This window comes from Bison bison, unplaced genomic scaffold, assembly GCF_000754665.1.
Source record: "Bison bison bison isolate TAMUID 2011002044 unplaced genomic scaffold, Bison_UMD1.0 scf7180017864280, whole genome shotgun sequence".
Classification (NCBI taxonomy): Eukaryota; Metazoa; Chordata; class Mammalia; order Artiodactyla; family Bovidae; genus Bison; species Bison bison.
In genome coordinates, this window is record NW_011494852.1 from 4,730,121 (window position 1) to 4,755,802 (window position 25,682).

The following is a 25,682-nucleotide window of genomic DNA, read 5'->3' on the forward strand; positions in this document are numbered from 1 at the left end:
ACTGACTCAAATGTGTTCCTTTTTATGGCTGAGTAATATTCTATTGTGTATATGTACCGCTACTACTTTTATCCATTCATCTGTCGGTGGACGTCTAGGTTGCTTCCCTGTTCTAGCTATTGTGAATAGTGCTGCAGTGAACAATGGGATACATGTGTCTTTTTCAATTTTGGTTTCCTCAGGGTATATGCCTGGGAGTGGGATTGCTGGGTCATATGATGGTTTTATTCCTAGTATTTTAAGGAATTTTCATACCATCTTCCCACCAACAATGCAAGAGCATTCCCTTTTCTCCACACCGTCTCCAGCACTTATTGTTCATAGACTTTTTGATGATGGCCATTCTGACCCATGTGAGGTAATATCTCATTGTAGTTTTGATTTGCATTTCTCTAATAATGAGCGATGTTGAGCATCTTTTCATGTGTTTGTTAGCCATCTGTATGTCTTCTTTGGAGAAATGTATGTTTAGGTCTTTTTTCCACGTTTTAATTGGGTTGTTTGTTTTTCTGGCATTGAGTTGTATGAGCGGCTTGTATATTTTGGAAATTAATCCTTTGTCAGTTGTTTCATTTGCTTTTATTTTCTCCCATTCTGAGGGTTGTCTTTTCACCTTGCTTATAGTTTGCTTTGCTGTGCAAAAGCTTTTAAGTTTAATCAGGTCCCACTTGTTTACTTTTGTTTTTATTTCCTTTACTCTAGGAGGTGGGTCATAGAGGATCTTGCATTGATTTATGTCATCGAGTGTTCTGCCTATGTTTTCCTCTAAGAGCTTTATAGTTTCTGGTCTTACATTTAGGTCTTTAATCCATTTTGAATTTATCTTTGTGTATGGTGTTACACATACCATACACAAGTGTTGGTATGTGTTCTAATTTCATTCTTTTACATGTAGCTGTCTAGTTTTCCCAGCACCATTTATTGAAGAGGCTGTCTTTGCCCCATTGTATATTCTTGCCTCCTTTGTCAAAAATAAGGTACCCATAGGTACATGGGTTTATTTCTGGGCTTTCTATCTTGCTCCATTGGTCTATATTTCTGTTTATATGACAGTACCATACTGTCTTGATGGCTGTAGCTTTGTAGTATAATCTGAAGTCAGGAAGGTTGATTCCTCCATCTCCATTCTTCTTTCTCAAGACTGCTTTGGCTGTTTGGAGTCTTTTGTGTTTCCATATAAATTGTGAAATTTTTTGTTCTAGTTCTGTGAAAAATGCCATTGGTAATTTGATAGGGATCACACTGAATCTGTAGATTGCATTTGGTAGTATAGTCATTTTCACAATATTGATGCTTCCTACCCAGGAACATGTAATATCTCTCCATCTGTTTATGTCATCTTTGATTTCTTTCATTAGTGTCTTATAATTTTCTGTGTACAGTTCTTTTATTTCCTTAAGTAAATTTATTCCTAGATATTTAATTCTTTTTGTTGCAGTGATGAATGGGTTTGATTCCTTAATTTCTCTTTCTGATTTTTCATTGTTAGTATATAGAAATGCAAGTGATTTCTGTGTATTGATTTTGTGTCCTGCAGCTTTGCTAAATTCACTGATTAGCTCTAGTAATTTTCTGATAGTATCTTTAGCATTTTCTATGTACAGTATCATATCATCTGCAAACAGTGAGAACTTTACTTCTTCTTTTCTATTCTGGATTCCTTTTATTTCTTTTCTTCTCTGATTGCTGTAGCTAGGACTTCCAGAACTATGTTGAATAATAGTGGTGAAAGTGGACACCCTTGTCTTGTTCCTGATCTTAGGCCGAATGCTTTCAGTTTTTCACCATTGAGAATAATGTTTGCTGTAGGCTTATCATATATGGCCTTTACTGTATTGAGGTAGGTTCCTTCTATGCCCATTTTTTGAAGAGTTCTAATCATAAATGGGTGCTGAATTTTGTCAGAGGCTTTTTCTGCATCTATTGAGATTATCATATGGTTTTTGTCTTTCAATTTGTTAATATAGTGTATCACATTGATTTGCATATAGTGAAGAATCCTTGCCTTCCTGGAATCAAATCAACAACTTGATCATGGTGTTTGAGCTTTTTGATATGTTGCTGAATTCTGTTTGCTAAAATTTTGTTGAGAATTTTTGTGTCTATGTTCGTCAGTGATATTGGCCTGTAGTTTTCCTTTTTGGTGTAGTCTTTGTCTGGTTTTGGTATCAGGGTGATGGTGGCCTCGTAGAATGAGTTTGGAAGTGTTTCTTCTCTGCAATTTTCTGAAAGAGTTTTAGAAGGATAGGTATTAGCTCTTCTCTAAATGTTTGATAGAATTCTCCTGTGATGCCATCTGGTCCTGGGCTTTTGTTTTTGGGGAGATTTTTGATCACAGGTTCAATTTCAGTGCCTGTAATTGGGTTGTTCACAATTTCTTTTTTGTTGTTGCTGTTCACAATTTCTATTTCTTCCTGGTTCAATCTTGGACGATTGAACTTTTCTAAGAATCTGTCCATTTCTTCCAGGTTATCCATTTTATTGCCATATACTAATAGTCTCTTCTAATCCTTTGTATTTCTGCATTGTCTTTTGTAACTTCTCCTATTTCATTAATGATTTTGTTGATTTGATTCTTCTCTCTTTTTCTCTTGATGAGTCTGGCTAAGGCCTGTCAATTTTGTTTATTTTCTCGAAGAACCGGCTTTTAGTTTTATTAATCTTTATTATTGTTTCTTTGATTTCTTTTTCATTTATTTCTGCTTGGATCTTAATGATTTCTTTCTTTCTACTAATTTGGGTTTTTTTGTTGTTTGTTGTTGTTCTTTTTCCACTTTTAGGTGTAAAGTTAGGTTGTCTATTTGATGTTTTTCTTGTTTCTTGAGGTAGGATTGCTATAAACTTCCCTCTTAGAACTGCTTTCACTGCATCCCATAGGTTTTGAGTTGTCATGTTTTCATTTTTATTTTTTTTAGAAATTTTTTTATTTCCCTTTTGATTTCTTCAGTAACCTTTTGGTTATTTAGAAACGTGTTTTTCTCCATGTGTTTGTGTTTCTTACAATTTTTTTCTTGTAATTGGTATCTAGTCTCAGCACTGTGATCGGAGAAGATGCTTAATATGATTTTAATTTTCTTAAATTTACTGAGATTTGATTTGTGACCCAAGATGTGGGTGGACCTATCCTGGAGAATGTCCCATGTACACTTGAGAAGATGGATGGAATGTCCTGCATTTGGATGGAATGTCCTGAAGATATCAATGAGATCTATCTCATCTAATGTATCATTTAAGACTTGTGTTTCTTTATTAATTTTCTGTTTTGATGATCTGTCCATTGGTGTGAATGGGGTATTAAAGTCTTCTACTATTATTATGTTACTGTCACTTTCTCCTTTTATGTCTGTTAGTGTTTGTCTTAAGTATTGAGGTGCTCCTTTGTTGGGTGCATAGATATTTACAATTGTTATGTCTTCCTCTTGGATTTATCCTTTGATCATAATGTAGTGTCCTTCCTTATCTCTTGTACTCTTCTTTATTTTAAGATCTATTTTATCTGATACGAGGATTGCTACTCCAGCTTTCTTTTGCTTCCATGCAAAATATATTTGCATGGAATATATTTTTGTGTCCTCTCACTTTCAGGCTATATGTGTCTTTAGGTCTGAAGTGGGTTTCTTGTGGACAGCATATATATGGGTCTTGTTTTTGTATCCCTTCAGCCAGTCTATGTCTTTTGGTTGGAGCATTTATTCCTTTTACATTTTAAGTAATTATTGATATATATGTTTCTGTTGCCATTTTCTTAATTGTTTGAGGTTGATTTTGTGGATCTTTTTTCTTCTCTTGTATTTCATGACTACATAAGTCCCGTTAACGTTTGTTGTAAAGCTGGTTTGGTGGTACTGAATTCTCTTAACTTTTGCTTGTTCAAAAACCTTTTTATTTCTCCATCAATTTTGAATGAGATCCTTGCTGGGTACTGTAATCTTGGTTGTAGATTTTTCCCTTTCAATACTTTAAATATATCCTGCCATTCCCTTCTGGCCTTCAGAGTTTCTGCTGAAAGATTAGCTGTTAAGTGTATGGGGTTTCCCTTGTATGTTACTTGTTGCTTCTCTCTTGGTGCATTTAATATTTTTTCTTTGTGTTTAGTCTTTGTTAGTTTGATTAGTATGTGTCTTGGCATGTTTCCCGTTGGGTTTATCCTGTATGGGACTCTTTGTGCCTCTTGGACTTGATTGACTGTTTCCTTTTCCATTTTAGGGAAATTTTCAGCTATAATCTCTTCAAAAATTTTCTCATACCCTTTCTTTTTCTCTACTTCTTCTGAGACCCCTATAATTCAAATGTTGGTGCATTTGATATTGTCCCAGAAGTCTCTGAAACTATCCTCAGTTCTTTTCATTCTTTTTATTTTATTCTGCTCTTCATAAGTTATTTTCACCATTTTATCGTCCAGCTCACTGATTCATTCTTCTGCTTCAGATATTCTGCTATTGATTCCTTCTAGAGTATTTTTAATTTCAGTAATTGTGTTATTTGTCTCTCTATGTTTATTCTTTATTTCTTCTAGATCTTTGTTAACTGATTCTTACATTTTCACCATTTTGTTTTCAAGGTTTTTGATCATCTTTACTATCATTATTCTGAATTCTTTTTCAGGTAGTTTGCCTATTTCCTCTTCATTTATTTGGACCTCTGTGTTTCTAGTTTGTTCCTTCATTTGTGTAGTATTTCTTTGCCTTTTCATTATTTTATTTTAACTTACTGTGCTTGAGGTCTCCTTTTCCCAGGCTTCAAGGTTGAATTCTTTCTTCCTTTTGGTTTCTGCCCTTCTGAGGTTGGTCCAGTGGTTTGTGTAAGCTTTGTATAGGGTGAGATTTGTACTGAGTTTTTGTCTGTTTTTCCTCTGTTGGGCAAGGCTGAGTGAGGTGGTGATCCTGTCTGCTGATGATCGGGTTTGTACTTGTTTTGTTTGTTGTTTAGATGAGGCGTCCTGCACAGGATGCTACTGGAGGTTGGGTGATGCCGGGTCTTGTATTCAAGTGGCTTCCTTTGTGTGAGTTCTCACTATTTGATACACCCTAGGGTTAGTTCTCTGGTTGTCTAGGGTCTTAGAGTCAGTGCTTTCACTCCAAAGGCTCAGGGCTTGATCTCTAGTTAGGAATGAAAATTCCACAAGTGGTTTGTTATAGCATTAAGTGAGATTGAAACAAATATCCAAAAACGAGATACCAAAGATGAACCCCAGACAAATGGCAGTTACAAAATCAGGCAAATAATAATGAAATAACAGAATATACACATATACATATACACCCATGAGCAAAGTGAAAACAGTCCAACAAAAACACAGTAGATTGACCCAGTGAACAAGGTAAATCAAAAATTATATTTACCAGTTAAGAACAAAACTAACTAAAGCACAAACCGGAAAACAAAACTAAAGCAAGGTGTCAGGTGGGGAATAAAGCAAGGAAAAAAAAAACTAACAAATACGTTGAGAGAAAAGAAAAGAAAGAATAGATATGCAGAGTTAAATAGAGGTAGATGAAGAAGATTTATATACAGTAAAGATTAACTGCAAGGGGAAAAGAACAGCTAGGAAAGGCAAACAAAGGCGCCCTCAGCCTTTGGATCGTTCCAGGGCTCCTACCTGACTTTATACTTTGGAACGCGTTATAGTTTTGCTAGTCACCTCCTAGTCCTGCTTTCCTGCTTGTCTCCTCAGTCACCTTTAGAAGTCTCTCTGGACACTTACGCTTTTGTTGACCTCATCCCCCGCTGGGTCTTTAGGGTCCCTCCCAGGATTCAGTCCCCAGCTACTTGTTCCAACTCTCCCTGGGCTCTAGCCTGCCTTCCCTCATTCCCTCTTCTCTTTCCTCTCCCTTACCACGGTGGGATGCTTATTCCATACTGCTGCCTTAAATTATGGAGAGGATGTGAGTGAATTTAGTAATATTTAGAATCCCCATGCGGGGGGAGGGGCATGGGTATAGACCAGTTCTCTAAATCCTGAGATGCAAAACTTTAGAGTAGGTAGAAGAAATTCCAATAGTACAGCAGCAACTTTTAAACTATATTTCTTTGTTTTTATTTATTTTGACTGTGCCCGTTCTTCATTGCTGTGTTGGAGATTTTCTGTAGTTGTGGCAAGGGGTGGGGGCTACTCGTGGTGCACAGGCTTCTCACTGTGGTGGCTTCTCTTATTGTAGAGCACAGGCTCTACAGGGCAGGCTCAATAGCTGTGGAGCAGGGGCTTAATTGTCCCAAGAATACGGAATCTTCCCCAACCAGGGATTGAACCTGTGTCTGCTGCATTGGCAGGGAGATTCTTAACCACTGGATCACCAGGAAAGTCCACACAGCAGCAGTTTAAAAATTATTCTCCAGGACTTCCCTGGTGGTCCAGTGGTTAAGAATTCACCTTGCAATGCGGGGGATGTGGGTTCCATCCCTGGTCAGGGAACTAAGATTCCACATGCTAAGAAGCAACCTAGCCTGAGCAATGCAACTACTGAGCCCTCACGCTCTAGAGCCCATGGGTCACAGCTAGAGGGTCCGAGCGCCACAATGAAAGATCCCGCATGCGGCAACTAAGACCTGATGCAGCTAAATAAATAAGTATTTAAAAAAAATAAAATAAAATAAAAAAATAAATAAAAATTATTCTCCAACTTGCAGAGCTGCAAAGTCTGTTTTTATAAAATGGTGGTAACAATAGCCATGGTGTTGCAGGGAGATGAAAGGAAAGTGTCAATATGCCAGATAAAGGGTCGATACGCAATACCTGCGGATGGATCTTGTTTCTGCTCCATGGCTTCCTGGCTGCAAGTTGCTGGGCATGTGCCTGCTCCTCACCTCTCTGGCCACACTTCCCTTGTCCTTCCTCTCACAAAGGTCCTGTCACACTGGCCTGCCTTCTGTTTTCTTGAGATTCCAAGCTCTTTTCTGCCTCTTAGCCTTTGTGTATGGTGAGTCCTCTGGGCTTTTTGCTGCAGTCTACCTGACTGGCACCTATTCTTTGAGTCTCAGCCTGAATATCTCTACCCTGAAAGGCCTTCTTTTTTTATTCCTCTGAGAGGCCTTCTTGAACCCCAGCCTAAAGCGGTCACCCAACTCAGTATCTTATCCAGCACCTTATACTTCATAGCTTTTATCTCTTATGTTTCTGAAAGCCTTGTGAGCTCTAAAGAATATGAAGGAGAGGAATAACAACCAGTTTCAGAGAGGTGGTACATGCGTGCTAAGTCACCTCAGTCGTGTCCAACTCTTTGCGACCCTGTGGACTGGCTCCTCTGTCCATGGGATTGTCCAGGCAAGAATACTGGAGTGGGTTGCCATTTCCTTCTCCAGGGAATCTTCCCAAGCCAGGGATCGAACCCACATCTGTTAGTCTCTTCACTGGCAGGCAGGTTCTTTACCATTAGCGCCAGAGAGGTGGTATAGCAAGGTAACCACTGGACCCAGACTGCCTGGGTTTTAACCTGAATTCTTCTTTTCTTGAACTTTTCTGTGCCTCAGTTTCCTCATCTGTAAAATGAGGATAATAATACAAATGTTCCCTTATAGTGTATTTGTGAGGATTAAGTAAGCTCACGTATCTTAAGTACTTAGAAAAACATTTGGCACATTGTAAGTACTCTATTGCTGTTAGTTACTACTGCTGTGATTATGTATTTTGGGTGACTGATGTCATGTATTTTTCCTGTTTGGTGGTGCAGAGTCCAGCTTGCAAAAGACCTGGTCTAAAAATGACCAGCTACGCTCATGCCCAGTAATGCTGATTAATAGATTAAAAAAAACAACATGAGTCCCATTGCCTGGGTTAGTCCTGCTAACTTCCAGATGGGTTACCCTTCTAGGCCTCTCTTTCCTCATCTGTAAGGAGATGATGATGATAGTGACCATATCACAGGGTTTTTGTGAGCATTAAATAAGTTAATACAGTTGTATAAACAGCACCTGTCTCCTGATCAGATACTCAATAAATATTGACCGTTACTGTCCTCTCTATGCCTCTCATTTCTGAGACCCAACACCTTGTTTGAGAGTGTTTTACTTTATAATAATTAGAAACTAATCTGTTAAGAATATGAAAACATCACGATTTGTTAGTCCATCCTCTGTAAATGTTTAATCAGCCATGATGGGGACTAGCTCATTTGACTTATTTTGCTTAGACAGTTTTTAAATTGTAAGTGTGATTGTTCCAGTTCACTCGTTTCTTTACTCATTGAACCTCTAGTCTGTCAATTTACTGAGCAAGCGGACAGCGTCCTCTTCTGTTCCCTGCTGTGAGCACAGCGCTGACTTTGAAACCAGAGACTGCCTGAGTCTGTATCCCAGCCTGCTACTCCACAGATGTGGGACCTCGGCCCTCCGTGTTCTCATCTGTAAAGTAGGGCTGATAACAGCGCCTTCTTCCCTGGGTTGCTGTGGGTTCTCGAGTCTTTCACATAAGACACTTACTCTTTTCACTAAGGCCTTTTCCCCTTCCTCTGTCCTCTCAGTTTCCTTCCATGCTTAGTTTTTCTCTAATGCTCCCATCATCACCTGATATCTATTTTATATATTCATTCTGTTCGTTTCCTGTGTCTACCATCCCGTCACCACTAGAATGTGAGCTCCAGGAGGACAGGGATTTGTCTACATTCCTCACCGTTCTGTGCTTTAGCACAGTATTTGTCAAAGCAGTACTGAAGAGGATAAGCATTAGCTGCTGGTAGATGACCCTAGAAGCTCGGTGGACATGTTGGAAGTAACAGACTAAATGGATGGCTGAGGGGTGGGGAACCTGCTGGGGCAGGCGCTTCTGATTGGGCCTTTTCCCTGCAGGTATCACTCGAGAAGGTGCTTGGCATCACGGCCCAGAACAGCAGTGGCCTAACCTGTGACCCCAGCACAGGCCACGTGGCCTACCTGGCAGGGTGAGTGAGTTGGTGGGCCTCGGCCTCTAATCACTGATCCTGAATTCAGAGCCTAAAGTCTTCGATGAACCTCTCTGGGCCTTGGCTGTTCCCTCTGTAGAGTGCAGATGTGCTGCACCGAAGGGACCCCTCCCCCCTGCAGGGCAGGGCAAGGCCATAGTAATTCCTGATGAACAGCATCTGTTACTGAGTCTTTGGGAAGGAACCAGAATACAGGACAAGGGGGGCTCTTGAATCTGACAGGTGTGGAGTCACATCCCCACTCGTTCCCTGATCTGCTGGGGAACTCTGGGCAAAGAACTGCTCTCTCTGGGCTTCAGTTTCATCATCTATGAAAAACAGCTAAGACTGTTGACCTCACTTGGCAGTTGTGAGGATTTAAAGATGTTGTACACAGTAAGTGTTTCGTGGGCTTCCCTGGTGGTTCACTGATAAAGAACCTGCTTGCCAATGCAAAAGACACAGATTTAATACCTGGGTGGGAAAGATCCCTTGGAGAAGGAAATGGTAACCCACTCCAGTATTCTTGCCTGGAAAATCCCATGGCAAAGGAGCCTGGCGGACTACAGTCCATGGGGTTGCAAAGAGTCGGACGCAACTTAGTGACTGAACAACAGTAAGTCTTTATTAGACCAGAGCCTGACAATATAGTTACTACAGAGGGAGTGTTGGCTTCTTTTTAAGAATTGGTTGATATCAGTAATAATGTTAAGTGCCCTAGAATTCTCAGCATAGCTAATGGGGGAGGAGGAGACTGAAGAGAAGCATCTGAACAGAAAGAGCTTGTCTATCAGTTCAGTTCAATTCAGTTGCTCAGTCGTGTCTGACTCTTGGCGACCCCCTGAACAGCAGCACGTCAGGCCTCCCTGTCCATCACCAACTCACGGAGATTACGCAAACTCATGTCCATTGAGTTGGTGATGCTGTCCAACCATCTCATCTTCTGTCATCCCCTTCTCCTCTTGCCTTCAGTCTTTCCCAGCATCAGGGTCTTTTCAAATGAGTCAGCTCTTCACATCAGGTGGCCAAAGTATTGGAGCTTCAGCTTCAACATCAGTCCTTCCAATGAACATTCAGGACTGATTTCCTTTAGAATGGAGTGGTTGGATCTCCTTGCAATCCAAGGGACTCTCAAGAGTCTTCTCCAACACAACAGATCAAAAGCATCAATTCTTCAGCACTCAGCTTTCTTTATAGTCCAGCTCTCACATGGCCTTGTCTATATGTGGGCTCTTATGTTGGGAGTGCAGTCATCCCTGGACCTCAATACTCCCCTCAGTTTGGGCACATTTTCTTCTTTCTCCCCAGCTGTGTGGTGGTGATTTTGAACCCCAAGGAGAACAAGCAGCAGCACATTCTTAATACTGCCAGGTAAGCTGTGGCCTGGGACGGGGTAAGGGTGGGATCAAGGTCCTGACACATCCCTCCTTCCCCACACTGCCTGGAGGTGCTAGTGGGTGACTCATTCATTCACTCACTTGGTTCAGATTCAGTCTGCTCTGTGCTAGGCACTGTTCCAGGTGTTGGGAACACAGCCATGAACAAAGGAGATAAGCTGCTCTCCATAGAGCTGACAGCTTGTGGGGGAGACAGACTAAACTAGTTGGCAAGTTACTAGCCAACCATCAGACCTTGACTGTGGCTATGAAGGAAATAAGGATGTGTTCAGGAAGGTTGGCAGGCAGAGGATCCTTATCAGAGTCTTATCAGAGCCCTCCTGGGGCTGAGACCAGGAGAAAGTGAGGGGGTGACTCATGTGAAGGTGTGGGGAAAGCATTGTAGGCAGAGGGGACAGCAAGAGCAAAGTCATTTTTGAATCTCAGGTTGAGTAGTTAAGAATCTTAAGTTGTTTGAGGAGCAGTCAGGGTTCCATGGTTGAGGCTAGAGCCCCAGAAGTCAGATCACCTTGGGGAGTGGTTGGCTATCATGCTGATTGCAAAGAGAAGCCACTAGAGGGCGTTTGCAGGCTGAGGCTATGCTTAGCCACCCCAGCCCTCTAGAATGCTCTATTTCTCTTCCCCACTTTCCTTTTTCCCACAAAATGTACTCCTTTTTGATATACTTTCTAATTTCCTCAATGATGATATTTACTGTCTCTCTCTACAAGATGAGCTGTCTGGGGGCAGGGACTTTCTTTTAGTTAATTTCTGTGTCCCTATACCCTAGGTCAGTGTCTAGGACATTGGCAGCACTTCTTGTTTCCTGTATGAATGAATGTAATTTGGGTTTTAGAAAGATCCCTCCAGCTGCCAGTTTACTGGGGAAGACTCTTGGCCCCAAGTTGGTACCTGGGGTCTGCCTGGTGGCCCATTGATCACTATGTCATCCTTGGGCTTTGGTCCCCACTGAGTTGTGACCTTAGGAAGGCACTCCACTGCAACTTTTTTTTTTGGCTTGTGGGATCTTAGTTCCCCAACCAGTGAGAGCAGTGAGAGCTCAGAGTCCTAACCACAGGACCACCAGTCCTTCCCCTCATTGCAACTTTTTATTCTACAAGTACTGCACAAATAGCTCAAGTTTAGCTCCTTTGGCCCAGCTCTCCAGGTGGACAGAGAAGATGTGGGTTTTCTTCTTCCTTTACAATCCCTAAGGCAGGGTTCCTGAGATATGGTTTGGCAGATACAGATTCTCTCTTGGAAGGGGCTTCTTGGATCCTTGGCTCTGACTGTGGGTTCTGTCACTGGTGATGAGGGCAGAGGTGGGTCCCCATCCAAGCATGTTTATTCACTTTGTGATCTCAAATGAAATACTTCTTGTATGTATATCTTAAATATTGGACTTACTTGACAACCTTGAAAGTTTTCTACACGAAAATCCAGATGCCCTCTCATTTTGGAAAAGTGAGAGGTTCACATCTCTGGGGCCCACATTCTCCATGGCAGGAATGGGCTAGAGCTTGGTGGCATTTGTCAGAATCTCCATTGGCCAATTCTCATCCTCCCGGTTGCCTTCCCGATGCCCACAGGTGGTAGAGTAGGTCACCTTGATCTGAAGCACATAGTTGAGAAGAGTCCACACTCAGTCAGTGGTGGGTCTGTCTAAGGAGGTGGTGTGGCCAGAGTGGAGGTTTCCATCCTGGCTGCATTTTAGAGTCACCTGATGCCAGGCTTCACCCTCAGAGAAGGCAGAATCAGTATGGAGTAAGGTGTAAGCACTTTTTACATTGAAATAATTTCAGACTACAAGAATAGTTCAAAGAGCACCTGTACACCTTTCACCCATATTTCCCAAATGCTAACATTTTACTAACATTTGCTTTATCATTCTCTGTCTCTGGCAATTTTTTGCTGGTCAAGTGGTTAAGGCTCCACACTTTCACTGCCGAGGACCCAGGTTCAATCCCTGGTTGGGGAACTACGATCCCACGAGCTGTGCAGTATCCACTCCATCAGGGCTTGAGGTTTGGGGGAGGAAAGGGCCTTTGCTTTTACAAAACCTCATTTCTCTGTGCACTGCCCCTGCTTCTTCTGGCTGCAGGAAGTGCTGGGAATGCACCGGGTGCTGTGCTGGGCCAGCTTACAGCACTGGCTCCGGGGAACCATGGTCGCTCACCTCTCCTGGCCTCTTGGGAGCGAGGAGCGCACCAAGTGCAGTGAGCACAGCCAGGCCAGGGTCTGGCTGCCCACCCTCAGTGGAACCAGTGATCAACCCCTTTCCTTGTCCCCAGGAAGTCTCTGAGCGCTCTGGCCTTCTCCCCTGATGGAAAGTACATAGTGACGGGGGAGGTGAGTGGTGATCATGGTAGAGTGGGTGGGGAGGGGTCTTGGGGCCATTCCTCTGGCCCCAGCAGACCTGAGGAATCCCTGGAATAGCTCCTTCCTGGACCAGATGCGGCAAGGGGTGGTGGGGGATGGCTTTCGGGCACACCCTGGGGCAGTACCAGCTTCAGCCCTGACAGCCCCTCCAGCCTCACCCGGTGCAGAACCCAGCAGCAGTAAATGGCACCATCTTCCCCAGAATGGGCACAGGCCTGCTGTACGTATCTGGGACGTGGAAGAGAAGAGTCAGGTGGCGGAAATGCTGGGCCACAAGTACGGCGTGGCCTGCGTGGCCTTCTCCCCCAACATGAAGCACATTGTGTCCATGGGCTACCAGCACGACATGGTGCTCAACGTCTGGGACTGGAAGGTAAGAGCTGGTGGGTGGGTGGCAGACAGCTGGCCGCCAGAACACCCTGAGTCTCAGGCATGGGGAGATCTAAATGAGAGAACTTGGTAAAGCGTTTATCCAACACACTTTTTGTTTGTTTAATAATTTTTACTTTTGGCTGGGTCTTTGTTGTGCAGGCTTTTCCCTAGTTGCAGCACTTGCACCTCTCATTGTGGTGGTTTCTCTTGTTGCAGAGCACGGGGTTCTGGGGTGTGCGGGCTTCAGTAGTTGTGGCTCATGACTCTAGAGCACAGGCTCAATAGTTGTGGTGCACGGGCTTAGTTGCTCCGCGGCATGTGGGATCTTCCCGGACCAGGGATTGAACCCGTGTCTCCTGCATTGGCAGGCGGATTCTTTGCCACTGAGCCACCAGGGAAGCCCTATCCAGCAAATATTTCTTGAGCACCTACTGCATGCCAATCCCTATTCCAGGCACTTGTTGTAGGGCATGTGACAAGCTCTCAACTAGTGGAACATATCATTCTTTTTATACTGACCAGCTGTGACCTTGAGCAAGTGACCTAACCTCTCTGTAAGTCTGTTTCCTCATCTGTAAAATGGATGTAATAGTATCTACTTTGTTGAGTTGGGAGAACTCTGGGCTATGCATTGGAAGGCTGGGCTTGGGAACAGCTCGGGGAGGACTTACAGTTGGCAGAAGCGGGTGTCAGTCCTGTCTCTGTTCATTACCTGCTGTGTGACCTTGAGCGTGTGACAGTCCTCCCTGAGCGTGACAGGGTAAGGGGAGAAGCACCTCCCTCATAGGACTGTTGAGGGGTTTCCTGAGCTGTCCTGTGAAGGGCTCAGTGGGGCCCAGAGTGAAAACCCAATCTCCAGCAACACGGGTTGCATTGTCCTTCACTTCTAGCTGTGGCCGTCTTCAACACCACGTGTGGGCTGCAGGGCTTGGACTCCTGAGGAGAGTTCTGGAACTTCCTCTTATGTGGAAGCCCTTTTAGGCTTCAGTCTCCTCTGTGTTGGGAATGATAAGAGGGTCACATGTAGTTTTCCCCAAAAAGAAGGGCCTGAGGAAGACACCCTTGGAGCAGGCGAGGGCAGAGAAACACAGGGCTGAGAGAAGAGGCTCAAAGACTCTGATGAGGTGGGTGCTGGGGTGACCTTCTCTGCACTGATTCTTCCAGAAAGACATCCTGGTGGCCTCCAACAAGGTATCGTGCCGGGTCATTGCCCTCTCCTTCTCAGAGGACAGCAGCTATTTTGTCACTGTCGGGAACCGGCATGTGAGGTTCTGGTTCTTGGAAGTGTCCACCGAAGCAAAGGTGAGTTTTCATCCCCACCCCCTCAGCTAGGCCTAGGGGAGAACCATCAGGGGTAGTAGGGAGTCCTGGTTCTGCCATGATTTGGGGGCAGCGGCTGTCTAGCCTCTCAGTGGGGCGGCCTTCTGCCTCTGGGACTGCTCTCCAGGTGCTGACTGACTGCCAGACCTGCCGGGAAATCTCTTCTCCCCTGCTGGGCCCTGGGGCCACCCCTCATTCCGGGCCTGTGGCCTCCAGCCACTCTGCCTGGAAGCATGCGTGTTCTGTTCTTCCTTCTCCACTTGGAGGTGTTTCTGCGAGTTCTCCCATTTAGCTGTGTCCTGTCCACTGGTCAGGAGAGCCTGTCGTGACCTGGCTGGGGACTAGGCCGTCTGTTCGGGGTCTCACTGTGCCCCACTCTCCCTCCAGGTGACAGGCACGGTGCCCCTAGTGGGGCGCTCAGGCATCCTGGGTGAGCTGCATGACAACGTCTTCTGTGGTGTGGCTTGTGGCCGGGGCCAGATGGCAGGCAGTACCTTCTGTGTGTCCTACTCGGGCCTCCTCTGCCAGTTCAACGAGAAGAGGGTGCTGGAGAAGTGGATCAACCTGAAGGTACCCCAACGCCCCTCCGCTGTCAGTGCAGGAAACACTCTTCCCATGACATGTGTCTCCAGAGACACACAGCGGTGCCCCTGCGTCATAGCTGGTCACGCCAGCTCAGGGTCTAATTTCTGGTTCTGCTTATTTGATTCCAGGAGAGGCTCTCTGAGCCTTGGTTTTCTCATCTGTAAAATGGGACTACTGCTGTCTGCCTCACCAAGTTGATAGGGGTGTCCTGTGGGGTGGTATATGTAAGGCACTTAGCACATTGCCTGCCCCCGTGACGGGTCAGGGTTACAATTGCTTCCCCATCACTGTGTAATCCAGTTCATATTTGTTTTCTTTACTGGGCATTCTTGGCTGGTGGGAGGACCGCTTTTTTTCCCTTGTTTAATTTAAGGTATCATGGACTTAATAATTTCTATATTATTTTTACAATCAAAAGGTATATAAAATACATAAAAATTTAGGATGTGTGTATATGTATGGCTGAGTCCCTCTGCTGTTCACCTGAAACTATCACAACATTGTTAATCAGCTATGCCCTAAACAAAATAAAAAGTTAAAAAGAAATACATAAAATTTTAAACCAAAAAATGATGTATCAGTGAATTGCAGAACCACTTTCCTTCAGATCTGAGGGTTTGAGTCCAAGCTGTCTTTCCATCCTGGGATTGGGTGCCTGTTTGGCTGTTAGCAGAAACATCAAAGTTTTCCTGCTTGTCCTATTCCTGCTGTTGCGATTCTCCTCTGGACCTCAGCTTCGGGGTTAACTGCCTGGCAAGAGGCAAGTAGACAATTCTGAGCCTTTTCTGTCTTTCCTAGTTGGTTAAACATCATTTTTTTGTTTTGTTTTGATTTTTAATTTTTACAGTGTTGTGTTGTTTCTGCCATACAACATCATGAATCACCCATAATTATACATACATCCGCTCCCTCTTGAGCCCCCCTCCCCTATCCTCTCCCACCCCTCTAGTCATCACAGAGCACCAGACTGGGCTCCCTGTGGTATACAGCAGCCTTTCCAGCTATCCACTTTACACCAGATAGTGCGTATATGTTGATGCTACTTTCTCCATCCGTCCCTCCCTCCCCCACTTTTGTGCCCACAAGTCCATTCTCTGTAATCTCCAATCCTGCCCTGCCAATAGTTTCATCAATACCATTTTTCTCGATTCCATATGTATGAGTTAATATACGGTATTTATTTTTCTCTTTCTGGCTTACTTCACTCTGTATAACAGGCTCTAGCGTCATCCACCTCACTAGAACTGACTCAAATGTGTTCTTTTTTATGGCTGAGTAATAGTCCATTGTATATATGTACCACATCTTTATCCATCCATCTGTCGATGGACATCTAGGCTACTTCCATGTCCTGGTTACTGTAAACAGTGCTGCAGTGAACATTATTTATTTTTCTCATTTGAATCCTCCTGCTAGAACTACTGAAGCTGTTAAGCAAGTCAGAAGTTTTGATAGATAGATGCTTAGTCCCTGAGTAGTGGTCTTAAGATGACTCAGAAACCAAGTCTCTCTAGATTTGGCATTGCTACTCTAAGCTGTATCTAGAAGTTTGGCACACCCTACCCCGTTATGTGCATGCCCTGGTTGAATGGATAGTCCTTCCTAAAAGATAGTAACTTTTTTCTGTGCTGCTTTGAAGTATATACTCTCTGAAGTTGTTTTTAAGTAATATGGAATCAAATTTAAGCTTAAAATTCAACACTTTTAGTGCAGGTGACCTCACAGGTCACAATCAGCTAAGGAGATATTTTACATACACAGCTGAGTTCCTCTATAGCAATGACAACTCTGCCCCAATTTATGCCTTTGTGTACCTGCTGCCGCCTTTTCTTCCACAGTGACTGTACATTATATCTTGATTTCAAAGATCTTAAAATCTGCAAAAAATAGTTTTTTTTTTTTTTAATTTTGTTTTATTTTTAAACTTTACAATATTGTATTGGTTCTGCCATATATCGAAATGAATCCGCCACAGGCATACATGTGTTCCCCATCCTGAACCCTCCTCCCTCCTCCCTCCCCATACCATCCCTCTGGGTCATCCCAGTGCACCAGCCCCAAGCATCCAGTATCGTGCATCAAACCTGGACTGGTGACTCGTTTCACATATGATATTATACATATTTCAATGCCATTCTCCCAAATCATCTCACCCTCTCCCTCTCCCACAGAGTCCAAAAGACTGTTCTATACATCAGTGTCTCTTTTGCTGTCTCGTATACAGGGTTATTGTTACCATCTTTCTAAATTCCATATATATGCGTTAGTATACTGTATTTATGTTTTTCTTTCTGGCTTACTTCACTCTGTATAATAGGCTCCAGTTTCATCCACCTCATTAGAACTGATTCAAATGTATTCTTTTTAATGGCTGAGTAATACTCCATTGTGTATATGTACCATAGCTTTCTTATGGGGTATAGCTGATTAACAATGTCATGATAGTTTCAGGTGAACAGCAAAGGAATTCAGCCACACATATTCATGTATCCATTCTCCCCCAAACTCCCCTCCCATTCAGGCTGCCACATAACATCGAGCAGAGTTCCCTGTACTGTACAGTAGGTCCATGATGGTTATGCGTTCTAAATAGAGCAGTGTGGACCTGTCCATCCCCAATTCTCTATCTCTTCCCCCTAACCTGCCTCCTGGCAACCATAAGTTCATTTTCTAAATCTATGAGTCTCTTTGTGTTGTGTGCTGCTGCTGCTGCTGCTAAGTCGTTTTAGTCGTGTCCGACTCTGTGCGACCCCATAGACGGCAGCCCACCCGGCTCCCCCATCCCTGGGATTCTCCAGGCAAGAACACTGGAGTGGGTTGCCATTTCCTTCTCCAATGCATGAAAGTGAAAAGTGGAAGGGAAGTCACTCAGTCGTGTCTGACTCTAGCGACCCCATGGACTGCAACCCACCAGGCTCCTCCGTCCATGGGATTTTCCAGGCAAGAGTACTGGAGTAGGTGCCATTGCCTTCTCTGTTGTGTTGTGTAAGTAAGTTCAAAATATGGGCTTCTTAAATGCAAAAACTATAAAGCTTTCTGGAGGCCCACGGCTGACCTGATCTGGGCCACATGAAGCACCAAGTCCACTCAGGTCCCCTTTGCCCCCACAGGTCTCCCTGTCTTCCTGCCTCTGTGTCAGCCAGGAGCTCATCTTCTGTGGCTGCACTGATGGGATCGTCCGCATCTTCCAAGCCCACAGCCTGCAGTACCTCACCAACCTGCCCAAGCCGCACTACCTGGGGGTGGATGTGGCCCAGGGCCTGGAGCCCAGGTACTGCCCGGCACGGGGAGGGAGAAGGGCCCACCTAGAGTCTGTCTGCCAGTATCTACCCATGCTTCCCGATCCATCTGCTTACTGGCAGCCCTGGGCTGGAAGCAGGATACAGACCCTAAGGAGGCAGCAGAATCTCGTGATGTCTGTAGTTTAATGCATACGTGCTCAGTCGCTCAGTTGTGTCCCGCTCTTTGTGACCCTATGGACTGTGGCCCGCCAGGCTCCTCTGTCCATGGAATTCTCCAAGTAAGAATACTGGAGTGGGTTGCCATGCCCTCTTCCAAGAGATCTTCCCCACCCAGGGACTGAACCTGAGTCTCTTACGTCTCCTGTGTTGGCAAGCGAGTTCTTCACCCCTAGCGCCACCTGGGAAGCCCACGGTGCTGGGTGATGGATGAACATAAACATTTGAAAAATGAAAAAAGGTCATTTCAGATAGTCATAAACGCTTTGCTGAAATAAAGCAGGGACTCCAGGAGAGGGTCTTGGGATGGGGCTGTGTTGACTGGGAGGCTGGGGGAGGCCTCCCGGTGACATGAAGCCAGCTGTGTGGAGAACTGGGTCCTGAGAGCAAATGCAAAGGCCTTAAGGGGACAGCACACTGGGCTCAGTGTGTCATGGGGACAGCAGGAGGCCATGTCGCTGGAGCCTGGTGTGCCGGGTGGGGGAAGGATAAGAAATGAGAACACTCATGGAAGCTGCTGAGAGGGGCTTGGAGCCTGTCCTGAAATCAGTGGGCAGCCACTGGGACCTCAGGCATTGGTGTTACTTGGTGAGGCCTCGAGTAGTAGATCCTCTGGCTGCCACATTGAGAGAGAGTGGAGGGGCTGAGCTGTGTTATATCTTCCTGCTTTGTTGTCAGTCTGTGGGGGTGGTGGGTGCCTGGGACTACCTCCTGGGTAAGCGTTCGGAGAGGGTGCCCAGATGTCACAAAGGAAGGAGAAGATGGACCATAGTGTGTTGCAGTGGTCAGCTCTGCTACTTTCCGCTGTGAGCTCTGTGGCCTCAGGCAGGTCACTGTACATAGAATATAGGACCTACCTTTCCTGGAAGTTGTGGGAATTCAGCACAGCTAGAGCTCTCAGCTCAGCACCCTGTGAGTGCTCAGTAAACTGTAGCTGTGGTAGGAAGGTCCCAGGCCAGGACTGGTACAGGGAATTTTGATTATGTGTTGAGGCCAAGAGAGAAGGCCATGATCCTGTGCTCAGAGAGGATGGATTTTGTGCCGAGTAAAATGAGGGGAGAGAAGTGTTGACAGAAGTTGAAAACTGAAACACTCTCAGGGGCCAGGCAGAAGCTTCCAGTTTACAGCCTGTGTATTAGAAGCAAAGCAAAGGAAGAAGATGGAGCGAACAGTAAAGTCGGAGTGGGAGAGCTGGGTTACCACAGCATCATCAGAGATGGCACTGCCAGGCAGGAGGCTGCTCGGGTGTCACCAGAGGCAGCTGTCACTACTCACAGTGACATTGGTAGTGACTGATGACTCACGTGGCCCTGTCAGCTTCCTCTTCCACAGGAAGGCAGAGGCCACCTACCCGGATACAGTGGCGCTGACCTTTGACCCCATGCACCAGTGGCTGTCCTGCGTGTACAAGGACCACAGCATCTACATCTGGGATGTCAGAGACATCAACCAAGTAGGCAAGGTGTGGTCGGAGCTCTTCCACAGCTCCTACGTCTGGAACGTGGAGGTGAGCCCCTGTCTCCCTCCCCCTCCCCCTGCTCAGCCCCAGCCTGGGAGCTGAGAAAGCTTCTGCAGAGTTTGGGAAGCCCGTTCAGCCATACCTGCCAAAGATACTCCTGGACCCCTACTGTGTGCCAGGTGCTGTTCTGGGTGCTGGGGACATGTCTGAGCAGGAAGCTGACATGAGTCTGCATCTGGAGCTCACATCTGGGTGGTAGAGTACACCTATGAACAAATCAGTCTAGAACATGCCGAGTACAATACCTCTCTGAAGCAAAACAAAGCCACCTAGCAGGGAATGGGATCAAAAGTGCTATTTTAGAAAGGAGAGTGGTCAGGGAAAGCCTCTCTGAGGGTGTGACATTCTTCTAGTGAGGGACCTGCAGGAAGAGAGGGGTGAGGCCAGCCACCACTGGGGGTATGGCAGGTGCAAAGACCCCACAGCAGAAGTATGTGTACCTCAGGGAGCTTTCTGTCAAGGGCATTTGTGTACTTTATTGCTTTTTTTTTGGATTTCATTATTTTATTTTTGGCTGTGCTGGATCTTTGTTGCTCCGTGGACTTTTCCCTAGTTACAGAGAACAGGGGCTACTCTCTAGGTGCGGTCCACGGGCTTGTCTTGTTGAGCATGGGCTCTAGAGCTTCCGTAGTTGCAGTTTTCGGGCTCTAGAGCACAGGCTCAGAAGTTGGACGCGCTCAGTTGCTCCATGGTATGTGGGATCTTCCCAGACCAGGGATCGAACCTGAGTCTCCTGCATGGGCAGGCAGATTCTTTACCACTGGGCCACCAGGGAAGCTTGCTTTTTTTTTGTTTTTTAAGTATTAAAGAAGTCTTTATTTTCTGAGAATGAATCTGTGGGACTTTTTCATTCTCTGAAGATATTCGAAGTACTTCTTGCCAATAAAGCAACTCTTGGAGAAAGAATTGTATCCAATTTTTTTTTTTTCTGAAAATGTTTGTGCTAGATAAATGATGTTTTCAGTGGCTCAATTCAAGACTGTGAGAAATAACTTCATTCTTTTGAATAGGCATTATCCAGCTCTTTGCTTGAATGTATCTGCCTTCATGGATTTGACATTTCTTTTGCTTGTACTTTTCTCACTTAACAAGAATATTTTTAAAAAATAATTTTCAAAATTTATGTATAAAAACATTTTTCTTTGGAAAAAACATGAAATATTACAGATAAAGCTAAAGTCTGTTTTGATCTTTTAATAACTTTTTATTCAAAGTCTATTTTATCTAACATTTCTATAGACATGCAAAGCTCCCTTTTAGTTACTATTTGTATGGAGTATCTTTTTCTCTACCTTCACTTTCATCTTGTGTGTATCTTTGAATATAAAGTCAGTCTCACTCTTTCTTGTTTTGGCCACACCACATGGCATGCAGGATCTTAGTTTCCCAACCAAGGATCAAACCCACGGCCCCCTGCAGTGGAAGCACAGTCTTATCCATTGGACCTCCAAGGAAGTCCCAACTGAATTGCTTGTGGACAACATATAGTTGGATCTTTTAATCTTTCTGCTATTTATTTCCTTTTGATTAGACAGTTTAACTCATTTACATTTAAAGTAATTCTTCATAAAGTAGGTCTTTTTTTTTTTTTTTTAAGTAGGTCTTACTCTTACTATGCCACATAAGAGAACTTAGGTTGTTGTTCAGTCACTAAGTAATGTCCAACTCTTTGCGACCCCATGAACTGTAGCACACCAAGCTCCTCTGTCCTCCACTATCTCCCGAAATTTGTTCAAATTCATGTTCATTGAGTTGGTGGTGATGCTATCCAGGATTTACTCTTGCTATATCTTTGATGTTTCTTAATTCTTTTATCACTACCTTCTTTTGTGTTTAATTGATTTTTTTGTATTATTCCATTTTGATTTGCTTCTCATTTTTTATTTGTATATTTTAAAGTTACCTTCTTACTAGAAGATTATAAGTAACATCTTACATTTTTAACAAACTAGTTTGAAATAATAGCAATTAGGTTCAATAGTATACAAACACTCTGCTCTTTATGTAGTTCTGTCCCTCTTCCTCTGTGTTGTTATTGTCACAAATTATTCAATATCTTCATCATTGTATTTTCATCAACACTGATTTCATTTTGTTATTTATTTGTTTGTTTATTTTTGGTTGCACTGGATCTTCGTTGCTCCCTGCGGGCTTTCTCTGTTTGTGGCGCGAGGGCTTCGCTTGTTGCAGAACATGAGCTCTGAGCCCTCAGGCTCAGTAGTCGTGGCTCCCAGCCTCTAGAGCACAGGCTCAGTAGCTGTGGCACATGGCTTAGTTGCCCCAAGGCATGTGGAACCTTCCCAGACCAGGGGTCAAACCTGTATCCCCTGCATTCCCTGGCAGATTCTTAACCACTGGACCACCAGGGTAGCCCTGGAACTTACTATTTTTCACAAAAATCCAATAGTAGGTCACAGTGTTGTCATCAAAGTGGTTGTACTGAATCGCCCTTTGCCTTGTTCTCTGGGGACTGTAGGTGTATCCTGAGTTTGAAGATCAGAGAGCTTGTCTGCCATCAGGATCTTTTCTGACTTGTTCCTCAGACAATACCATCCGCTTCTGGAACATGGATAGCAACCCTGACTCTCACTGGCAGAAGAACATCTTCAGTAATGTGAGTGGCTTCATCGTGATCTGTCTGTTAGGAGGAACAAAGGCCTACTTGAAGCTAAATATGAGGGCAGGAAAGAGTTTTATGGAACCTGGGTGTTCGACTTCACTAGGGGCAGGAATCAGGAACCAAGGCAGGTCACTTTCTGGCTCCTCTCTCAGTTTTCTTTCTCTCCCTCTCTAAGTGGCATGGTCTTTCCTCTTTGCTTTCCTTTGAGTCAGCTCCTACTCTCTTAAGTGTATGTGAACACAGCTACTCCAGGCAATCCAATATACTCAACAAAGAAGAAATTGTTCCCCAAGTCTTGGGCTAGAACCCTCCTGGGGAGCACGTGATGAGCCAAACCAGGCAGAGGTGTACCCTGTTTAGCAATGACTGGGATGGGGTGCTGACATGATGAGAGGCTGGGGAGAAAACAGTTTGCTGGAGAAATGTTGGGTGTTGCTAGGTCAGTGAGAGAGCTTCTCTGGGGAGCTAAGGCCTAAATCATACATTCATTGATTCTGCAGTTACTACCAAGGTCAGTGCTAGGTGCTGTGTTGCATGCTGGGGACACATCAACGACTAAGACACATTCTTCTCTCATAGCACCTCCAGTCTAGTGGAGAAGGCAGACAATGAGCCAGTAACTACACACACTATGATATACTCCCAAGCATAATAAGTACTGAGAAAGAAAGTTGTGAGGTATGAGTAGGATACATGAATAGTCATCTGATTCTATCTGTGGCACTAGGGGCAGCCTCTAGAGGAAGAAATAACTTAGATGGGAGGACTGGGCAGCGTAAAGAGGGGAAGGGAGAGTGTTCTACACCAAGGGACAAAGGCCTTGAGATAGGAAAGAGCTTGGTGAGTTGGAAAACCCAAAAGAGGTCAGTGTTACTGGAACATATCCCTTAATGCAGGATATGTAAAGCAAGTGCTCCTTTCCTACTACCCTCACTAGCACCTCTTCTCCCCCTACCATCTTCTCTTCTGCACCTGTGATATATGTGTTGTATTTGGTTATACACAATAGAAAAAGCCCAAACGAGGTAAATGTTTGATTTTCTGGCTTATAAAAATAGCCTAGCGGTTACAAGTCCAGGCTGTTTTGGCAGCTTTAGGAAGCACTTAGAGACCCAAGAACCATCCATTTTGAAGGAGTGGCCCTTGTCCTCATGACCCAAGATGGCTACTGGAGCACCAGTCATCACATCCAAGTTCCAGGCAGCGGGACAGTGGGAAGAAAGAAGAGTTTTCACTTGCTTTACATCTCGTTGACCAGAATTTATTCACACAACTTCATCTAGATGCAAAGGAGTCTGCGAGGCATAGTAATTATTCTGAGTGATGAAGCTTCCAAGTCAGAAACGGAGTTCTCTTGCTAATCAAGATTGGGAGACTGGCTGTAAGGAGACACAATGGCAGCGGTGCTTCAGAGCTACCATAGCACTGACCTCAGCCTTTTCCTCTCTACAGACCCTGCTGAAGGTCGTGTATGTGGAGAACGACATCCAGCACCTGCAGGACATGTCACACTTCCCAGACCGGGGGAGTGAGAATGCGATGCCCGTGGACGTGAAAGCTGGTGTTCGAGTCATGCAGGTCAGTCCTGATGGCCAGCATTTGGCTTCAGGCGACCGAAGTGGAAATCTGAGGCAAGTGGGCCCTGGCGGTGTCTAGGGCACACCTCCCAGCTTGGGCTCGGGTGCTCAGGGCAGTGGGGAGGAGCCCTGGCCTTGGCACCTCCAGCTGCCCGTTGGGAATGAGGGAGTGTGGGTAGCAGTCTGGTAGCCAGCCTGCCCTGGGAACATAAGTTGAGAAGGGGCTTCCAGAAGGCTGGCTCCCAGTATATCAGAGTAGCTACCTAGGGACTGGGCCATGTGAACTTTGCCTGCCGAGTGGACAGGCACACTTGGATGACGCCAGGGCAGGGGGACACCTTCTTGGCCCCATGTTCCACTGCTGAACCCTCAGAGAAGATGCCAGCTGGAGCTGGGGTGCTAGGAGAGGGGCCGGAGGATGGGACATCTGAGGGCTCAGGCTGTTCACCACCCTGCAGAGGTTTTTCAGGATGTGACAGGCCCAGTAGGTGCTGACAGAACATGAGCCCTGTCATAGGAATCAGGTGTAACGTGAGAGGGTGCAGCAGTGACAGCCTGGGTGCTGGGTCTCTGGCGGGATGGGAGGGACCAGGGGCACTGGAGACCATGTGGCCATGACGGGGCAGCCGCCACACAGCACCGGCAGACAGCCCACGTCGGCACAGATTCCCGTCATCCAGGAACAACAGAAAAAAACTTTCTGTGCGGATTTTTTTCTGTGAAATTCTATGGTTTTTAAACGTTAGCAGCTGTTTTGGTGTCAGTCACTGATGAGGCAAACCACGCAGGTCGGGGGACTGCTCCGGTTGACAGCATCCTGGTGTGAATGGTGGAGAACAGTAAGGAGAGCTAACAGGCATCACGGTCTTCTCCCAGGCCGGCCGCTGGCCTGAGCACCATGGTATCGAATGATTTAATCCTCTCAGCGACCCTCTGGTGTCAGTGCTGTTGTTCGCACCACTTTCAGATGGATTTGCTGAGGAAAGAGGGTCCGAGTGGCCAGGCTGCGATCACACAGGTGGAGGATGGAGGAGCTGGGATAACCATTTCTTACTTCAGTCATGGATGACCTGTTGTCTGATTTCATTTGGCAAGAATATGCGGAAAGTCTGGATTTGAGACCCTTTAAGAATGAGAGGGAGTTCCCTGGCAGTCCAGTGGTTAGGACCAGGCTTTCAGAACCCAAGGGCCTGGGTTCAATCCCTGGTCAGGGAACTACGATCCTGCAAGCCCTGGGGTGTGGCCAAAAAAATTAGAATCAAATGGTCCCACCTGGGGAACTTCTCTGGTGGGCCAGTGGCTAAGACTCTGCTCTTCCAATGCAGGGGACTTGGGTTTAGTCCCTAGTCAGAGAACTGGATCCTACATCTACAGCTAACAGTTTGTGTGCCACAAGTAAGACCAGGCACACCGAAATTAATAAATATATATATTTTAAATGTTCCCACCTGGGACTTCCATGGCAGTCCAGTGGTTTGGACTCCGTGCTCTCACTGCCAAAGGCCCAGTTTTGATCCCTGGTCAGGTAACTAAGATTCCACAAGCCACACAGTGTGGCCAAAAATCAAAAGCAAAACAAACAACAAAAATGTTCCCACCCATA

General features: G+C 45.2%; 1 protein-coding gene across 1 annotated transcript in view; it reads left to right on the plus strand.

Moving 5' to 3' along the window:
- WDR62 (WD repeat domain 62) overlaps nt 1-25,682 on the plus strand; it is a 49,203-nt gene that overhangs the window by 1,477 nt on the left and 22,044 nt on the right. Inside the window, exons 2-11 of the mRNA XM_010849303.1 lie at nt 8,782-8,873; nt 10,182-10,244; nt 12,541-12,598; nt 12,831-13,001; nt 14,165-14,302; nt 14,708-14,890; nt 18,016-18,176; nt 19,681-19,870; nt 22,359-22,496; nt 23,955-24,133. Of these exons, the coding sequence (XP_010847605.1) occupies nt 8,782-8,873; nt 10,182-10,244; nt 12,541-12,598; nt 12,831-13,001; nt 14,165-14,302; nt 14,708-14,890; nt 18,016-18,176; nt 19,681-19,870; nt 22,359-22,496; nt 23,955-24,133 (1,373 nt within the window). The remainder of the gene's footprint in view (nt 1-8,781; nt 8,874-10,181; nt 10,245-12,540; nt 12,599-12,830; nt 13,002-14,164; nt 14,303-14,707; nt 14,891-18,015; nt 18,177-19,680; nt 19,871-22,358; nt 22,497-23,954; nt 24,134-25,682) is intronic.